We start from the raw sequence: 8,036 nt of genomic DNA, 5'->3' as shown, positions 1-8,036 counted from the left end.
GGGAATTGTTATGGGTGTGATAAAAGCAGATGTGGAAACAAAAAGAAAAAAAAAGGCATGTAGAAGGCAGGTGTGATGGTGTTCACCCATAATCCCAGTGGCAGGGAATGCAGATGCAGGAGAATCTTATGTTCAAAGTCAGCCTCAACAATTTAGAGATACCTTAAACAACTCAGCAGGACCCTGTTTCTATACAAAATATTAAAAGGGCTGAACTGTGGCTGAGTGGTAAAAGGACTGCCTCTGGTTTCAATATCTGGTATCAAAAAAATAAATAAGATAAAAATAAGTAAAGAATAAATAAAAACGCATACAGAAACTTCATGAAAACAAAAAGGTAAAGGGAAAATACACATAGGACACTAAGAAATGCACTTGAATCAGACTATTCTACAAGGGAGGTCACAGACTCTATTGTATTTAATAGACAAAATGCACATGTAAATGATAACCATAAATAAAACTAGAAAAACATTTCTGCCCTGGGTTGTGTGGGTGAGTCAAAGAAACATGGCGTCTTCTGAGGCATAGTCCTGGCAGATGAGGCAGATAACTGCAGTGAGAAGCACAGGAGGGACTGATCAGAAGACACTTGCCCACACTCTGCAACTCAAACTAAATGCAAGGTGCTAAATTTTTTTATGCAGAACTTCAAGGTCTGTACTAAGGAGACCTACCTGAGAGCCAGGGCATCAGCTGCCATGGTGACTTCAGAAGAACTCATCACAAAGTGCAGTCCATGATGGTGGATGAGCTGCCTGTTGTAGAAACAGATTTCTCAGTGAATGCCAGTGAAAGGTCCAACAGCCACACCTTGAGGGCAGTCAGGGAGGGATTCAGATCATCCCTGCCTTCATCCAGAGGGCAGAAACCAGGCCCAGGGCTGTTGTTAAAAAGGGTGGCAGGATAGTTGTCAGTTTCTCCTGGTACATCTCACCACTCTTTCGTGGTCTGGAGGACACAGCAGAGGCTTCCTCAGTCTGCAGCATCTTCCTAGGAGAAAACTTCAGACAAACTCAGTGTGTGTCCCACATTGAGTGGCCCTGAAGTGTGTGACGCCCAGCATGCACCTCACTGCCTGGACACTCACCTGTAGCTAAAAAGGCAAAAGTAGAGCTACAGTGGGTCAGGAACCAAGAGTACTAGAGGTAATGAATGCTACATCCTAAAATACCTTAGCAGTTTATCTACAACTTTCTGCAAAATATTGAAAACTGAAAACATTTAGCCAGAGTCTGAGAACTCAGTGACTTGGACAGAAGCTGGTTATAATTCAGTGAATTACACCGATGACCACTGGTGCTCTCTGGTGCTGTTCCTCTGTTTCCAGTAAACAGATATTTGACCTTCCTGTAGCATCCAGAGCAGCAGGCCCTGTCATTATCCCCATGACTTTGGTAGGAGGTCATAGGAACATTCCTGAGGCCACACACCTGGATGGAGCTGGGCGGGACATAAGCTTGTCATGACTTGTGTCAGGGGAGATGCTAAAGTCACAAGCATGCACAGAAAAGGAGAGAAGTGTACACAATGTAGTAACCAAACCAATTGGGGGCTGGCTTGGGCACCAGCTCCACACTGAATTGCCTGGGCCCATACTATCCTTATCCTGTTATTGGGATCATGCTTCAGGACAGCTGAGCATGGAGGAAAGTGAGATGCTCAACAATACTGGTGAGGAGTGGGACCTCTGTCCACTGCTGACTCAATGAAATAAGGAACTGACGCCCAATGGGAAATGAGTCCCAGAGACAGCTGGATCTCTTGGTGGCAGGTATATATGTTTTCTCTCGAAGACTATCATCCAGATCTCTGAAATACACATGAATCCAAGGGTTTGTAAGTCTGCTGCAAGCAGCAAGCATGGCAGCAGAGGAAGCTCCCACTTCCAGGTCCCTGATGTGGGTTCCTTGATGGTGACAACCTCCCCACTCCCTGGGGTCACATCTGTCGCTGTCCAGGTGCCAGGATCAGGGCCCAGAATAATCATATCCACTCAACACCCTCATCTACACCTAAGGAAGGAAGGAAACTGAATAGGCATGAGGGTCCCACATCATGAGGAGATGGATACTCCCTGGCAGCCAGTGGTCTTGTGTTGTGAGGGATCTAGGAATGCCTTGAGCCAGGGCCAATGGCCTCCACAATCCTGGGGTGGTCTCTGGGAACTGTGGAGAGTCTGTTTCCTCACATCCTCCTGAAAAGAAATCAGAGGAGGAAAGGCTTACTGGGCCTGAGTGTCAGCAGGTGAGTGCAGTTGTATTGATAAACAGGAGTGGCCACTGGGCACTGGTCATCCTGTCCTTGTCCTTTCATCTGACTTTGAACTGATCCCTTCCTGTAATTATGAGCCCAGCACACCCCAAACCTACAACTTGACTCAATTCTCAGATCTATTTATGGTCTCTTCCCTCTGGCAATATGATGCCCCTGTCTCCAAACTGATTCCTGAACTCACAGTCACTGTTCCACCTGAGTCTGCCCAAGTCAGACTGTTCCTGTTACAAATCAGACCCAGGGTCAAGGAGAAGGAACACTTGGCCACTCCCCTGTCCACTGAGACCTGTAAATGCAGCTAGAGTTGTCAGGGCAACTACCTGAGTGCCACAGGGGCACAGAACTCTCAGCACTTGGAAGTTCTGTGGGTTCTGGTATGACCTGCCAGGCTGACAACACATGCTTGTAAAGTATCTTTTGGTGCCTTTGGCAATAGGCAAAACAGTTGTACATCTGCTCAGTGGTCAAGCATGTCTCTGAAGGCAAATTCTCCTGCCCAACAATACTTCTAGCTCTGAGATAAAGAGGTGCACAGAGTTGGCTGGGGCAACTCATGTCCACCAAGTAAGTGGTGTGAGCCCTGCTAAGCTTTCCAAGGACAGCAGAGCAATAGGCCATGCAGTTCCTCACTGGAGAGAGGGCTGTGTGTTGAGCATGTGCTGGGGAGGCAGAGCAGTTTCCTGTGGACAGGACACTTGGGCCCCACTCCCAGCCAGATGTGGAACCTACCTCCCGAGCAGACCTCAACCCCACCTGACTGAACTCCAGAGCACCCAAAGGCTAGGCATGGAATATCCTCCACCCTTGGAGGGGCAGGGCCTGCAGGTGCTCCTGGCCAGAGCCACTTCTTTGCCTGGAATTATAACAGGCCTAATTTTCTAAGTCTCATCTCAGCTCTGGGAACCCCTTCAGATTAGCCAGGGTTAGAAGTGGGCACACCCTATGTGGGAAAACAACCCTTGAGGGAAGAGTTCAAGGGGACATGGCACCAGTAGCATGGGGACAGATTACTGGGACAACAGGGGAAGGCATCCTGGAGAGAGGGACAGATAGACAAAGGTGAGGGAGCCCTCTGGTGGAGTGGGGGCACCTGAGGAGATGGGCAGCCACCTGGGGGAGAGAGAATACAGGAAAAAGTTGAGGGAGACCCTTGGGATGGGAGAAGCCACAGTGGTTAGACACTCCTTTTACTAAGAGTAGCACCTGTGGAGTGGGAGAAGCAACATACATGGAGGTGGGCAGAGCCTTTTCTGGTAGAGGTAGCGGTTTGGGGCTGGGGAAAGTTGCCAAGGGGGAGATGGGGAGCTGTCTGGTGGTCAAGTGCTGGGGATGTAGCCCAGTCGGTAGAGTGCTTGCCTTGCAAGAACAAGGCTCTGGGTTCAGTCCCCAGTACCTCAAAAAAAAAAAAAAAAAAAAAAACCCAGAAACTGCGGCGTTGCTCCAGGGGGAAGATGGCATCCTCAGGGCTGAAGGCGGTGGTGGGGGAAAAAATTCTGAGTGGAGTCATTCTGAGTGTCAAAAAGGATGGGGAATGGAAGGTGCTCATCATGGACCACCCAAGTATGCACATCCTGTCATCCTGCTGTAAAATGTCAGACATCCTGGCTGAGGGCATCACCATTGTTGAAGACATCAACAAATGGCAAGACCACATCCCCAGTCTGGAGGCAATTTATTTGCTGAGCCCCACAGGGAAGTTGGTTCAGGCTCTGATTGCAGACTTCCGTGGAAACCCAACCTTCACCTACAAAGTGGCACACATCTTCTTCACTGACACCTGCCCCGAGCCCCTGTTCAGTGAGCTGGGCAGCTCTCGACTGGCAAAGGTGGTGAAGATGCTGAAAGAAATCCACTTTGCCTTCCTCCCCTTCGAGGCTCAGGTGTTCTCCCTGGATGTCCCCCACAGCACTTACAACCTCTACTGCCCCTTCCAGGCAGGGGAGCAAGAATGTCAGCTCGAAACTCTGGCCCAGCAAATTGCTATGCTGTGTTCCACTCTGCAGGAGTACCCAGCCATCTGCCACCGCAAAGGTCCAGAAGACACAGCCCAGTTGGCCCATGCAGTCCTGGCCAAGCTGAATGCCTTCAAGGCAGACACCCCCAGTCTGGGCGAGGGCCCTGAGAAGACCTACTCACAGCTGCTGATTGTGGACCGAGCAGCAGACCCTGTGTCCCCACTGCTACAAGAGCTAATGTTCCAGGCCATGGCTTATGACCTGTTGGACATCAAACAGGACACATACAGGTATGAGACCACCAGGCTGAGTGAGGCACGGGAGATGGCTGTGCTGCTGGATGAGGACGATGACCTGTGGGTGGAGCTTCGGCACATGCACATTGCTGATGTGTCCAAGAGGGTCATGGAGCTTCTGAAGACGTTCTGTGAGAGCAAGAGACTGACCACTGACAAGGCCAACATCAAAGACCTGTCCCACATCCTGAAAAATATGCCGCAGTACCAGAAGGAGCTGAACAATTCTACACACCTGCATTTAGCTGACGACTGCATGAAACACTTCAAGGGCTATGTGGAGAAGCTGTGCGGTGTGGAGCAGGACCTGGCCATGGGCTCTGATGCAGAGGGCAAGAAGATCAAGGATGCCATGAAGTTAATCCCTGTGCTGCTGGATGCAGCGGTGCCACCCTATGACAAGATTTGGGTCCTGTTACTCTACATCCTTCTACGGAATGGTGTGAGGGAGGAGAACCTAGCCAAGCTGATCCAACATGCCAATGTGCAGGCCTTCAGCAGCCTTATCCGGAACCTGGAGCAGCTGGAGGGCACAGTCACCAATCCTGGGGGCTCAGGGACTTCAATTCGGCTGGAGTGGTGGGAATGAAGGGAGCCCACCTATCGGCTGTCCCACTGGACTCCGATCATCAAGGACATGTTGGAGGACGTGGTGGAGGATGGCCTGGACCAAAAGCTGTGGCCCTTTGTGTCAGACCCTGCTCCCACATCCAGCTCCCAGACTGCTGTCAGTGCCCGCTTTGGCCACTGGCATAAGAACAAGGTGGGCATCGAGGCTCGGCCTGGGTCTAGGCTCATCGTGTACTTCATGGGTGGTGTGGCCATGTCAAAGATGAGGGCCGCCTATGAGGTGACCAGGGCCACTGAGGGCAAGTGGGAGGTACTTATCAACTCCTCACACATTCTCACCCCGACCCGATTCCTGGATGACCTCAAGACACTGGACCAGAAGCTGGAGGACATTTCCCTGCCCTGACCTTGTTCCCCACTTCTGACCCCTCCTCTCCAGAGAATAAACTCTTCCCTTCTCTCTGCCAAAAAAAAATTAAATTTAAAATTTAAAATTTAAATTTAGTTTAAATTCTGTTTTAGGTCATGGTTCTTCAGAATTTTGCCAGATTATAGGAGGGAAAATTTAATAAAATCATAGAAAGTAAAATTTAAAATGACCTACACTTGTAAATATTAGAATATCTTCCAACCATGAAACTGAAAGAGATATGATAAATTTTATTTATCTTGGTAAATGATATGATAAATTTCTTAAGTTGAATTTTTTCTTTTTATTTTTAATTCATTTTTTGTAAACAAATGGGATACATCTTGTTTCTCTGTACATGAAGTAGAGACATACCATTTGTGTAATCATACATTTATCTAGTGTAATAGTTTTTGATTTATTCTGGTATTTTTTCTCCCCTACCACCACTCTTATCCCTCTATAGAGTCCGTCCTTCCTCCATTCTTTCCCCCTTTTCACCCACTACATGTGTTATTATCCTCTTATCAATGAGATCATTTGTCCTTTGGTTTTTTGAGATTGGCTTATTTCACTTAGCATGATATTCTCCAACTGCATCCATTTGCCTGCAAATGCTATAATTTTATTATTCTTTATAGCTGAGTAATATTCCATGGTATATGTATACAACAGTTTCTTTATCCATTCATCAATTGAGGAACATCTAGGTTGGTTCCACAATTTGGCTATTGTCAATTAAGCAACTATGAATATTGTTGTGACTTGTAAATCTGTAGTATGCTGATTTTAAGTCCTTTGGGTATAGGCTGAGGAGTGGGATAGCTGGGTCAAATGGTGGTTCCATTCTAAGCTTTCTGAGGAATCTCCACACTGCCTTCCAGAGTGACTGCACTAATTTGTAGCCCCACTAGCAATGTATGAGTGTACCTCCTATTTCCCCACATACTTTCCTACACCTATTGTTGCTTGTGTTCTTGATAATTGCCATTCTAATTGGGGTGAGATGGAATCTTAGGGTAGTTTTGATTTGCCTTTCTCTTATTACTAAAGATGTTGAACACTTTTTCATGTTTTTTGATTGCTTGTAAATCTTCTTCTGTGAAGTGTCTGTTTATATCCTTAGCCCATTTGTTGACTGGGCTATTTGTATACTTCATGAAGAGTTTTTTGAGTTATTCATATATTCTGGAAAGTAGTGCTCTATCTGAAGTGTGTGTGGCAAAGATTTTTCTCCCACTCTGTAGGCTCTCTCTTCATATTGCTGATTGTTTCCTTTGCTGATAGAAAGCTATTTAGTTTGAATCTATCCAAGTTATTGATTCTTGCTTTTATTTCTTGTGCTATGGACTAAACCCCTATCTCTCACCCTGCACAGAAATCCACTCACAAGGGATCAAGGGCCTTGAAATAAGACCAGAGACCCTGCATCTTATAGAAAAAAAGTAGGTCCAAATCTTCAACTCCTTTGGCTTAGGATCAGACTTCCTTTCTAAGCTGAAAATTTTTAGAACATCTACTTTAAGATATAATTAAAATAAACACTTTGTAAACTTGGTAATTCCAACCTCTTAAGACTTTAGAAAGTAAGCATGTTGGAAATAATTGATGAAATTTTATAACCACAATAAATTTAAGTTAGATGTTTGATCCAAATATATTGCATACAGAAGATTAAAAATTAAGAACATAACTTTTATAAACAGAAGCATGAGGTTGAAATTGTTTCCCAAATATTTCCAAGGACTTCTTGGGCCTAGGTATACAACCATGTTACAACATACTCTTCTCAACACTGAAGATGAACTCCAGAGGCTTTCTCTGACCATGTTTATTTGCAAATATCCTGTTATAACAAATGCAGAAGTACCTATTAAATTTCATAAATAAAATATCAATAATTTTGCTTGGTTTTTATCTTTCTAGAAATAATAAGTTAAATATGAAACACAAAATAAAACTAATGGATATGTGAACAGCAATCCCTGTGGATTAAATGGGAGAAGGCAACATCAATTCTGTAACATTTCTTTGTCTTGGGCCAGTGCACAGTTAACTGCATGGCCACTTCTATGTAAGAAGTGCTACATTTCTTCTATTTACTTGACTTCACCACTGTAATAAAGTCCTATGAAATAAAGGAAAGAGTCAATAAAATTTTATTGCTATGATTTTTGAAACATTTTATTCTGATTTTGTTTTAACACCTTTAAAACACACACCTAAAAAAAGCACTCATGCACCTTTTTTTTCTCCTTCAGTTTGTGTGGATCATGTTTCTAGACACCTGTTGATGTCGTTGAGATTTCTATTTGTTTGGAGTATAGATTTTCAAAATAGCTTCTAATTATGCTTTGTATTTCAATAGTGTCTTTTGGGACATTTTACTTCTCATCACAAATTTTAGTAATTTCAGTTTCCTTTCTCCTCTTCATTAGTGTGGCTAAGGGTTTATCAATTTTGTTTATTTTTCAAAGAAGCATTTTTTTGGTCAATTTTTTAAATTGTTTCTTTTTTAATGTCACTAAT

At 44.9% G+C, this 8,036-nt stretch overlaps 1 protein-coding gene across 1 annotated transcript; it reads left to right on the top strand.

Annotated features, from left to right (window-relative positions):
* Positions 1-3,728: 3,728 nt before the first annotated feature.
* Positions 3,729-5,553, top strand: LOC124975732 (syntaxin-binding protein 2-like). Its single transcript, XM_047538308.1, is given in 1 exon segment — positions 3,729-5,553. A coding segment is annotated over 1 exon segment (1,776 nt). The 3' UTR covers positions 5,505-5,553.
* The last annotated feature ends 2,483 nt before the right edge of the window (positions 5,554-8,036 follow it).

Source organism: Sciurus carolinensis, unplaced genomic scaffold (genome assembly GCF_902686445.1).
Source record: "Sciurus carolinensis unplaced genomic scaffold, mSciCar1.2, whole genome shotgun sequence".
In the NCBI taxonomy this organism is placed as follows: Eukaryota; Metazoa; Chordata; class Mammalia; order Rodentia; family Sciuridae; genus Sciurus; species Sciurus carolinensis.
Note: the sequence above shows the minus strand (reverse complement) of the source record. Positions and strands in the feature narration are given on the sequence as shown.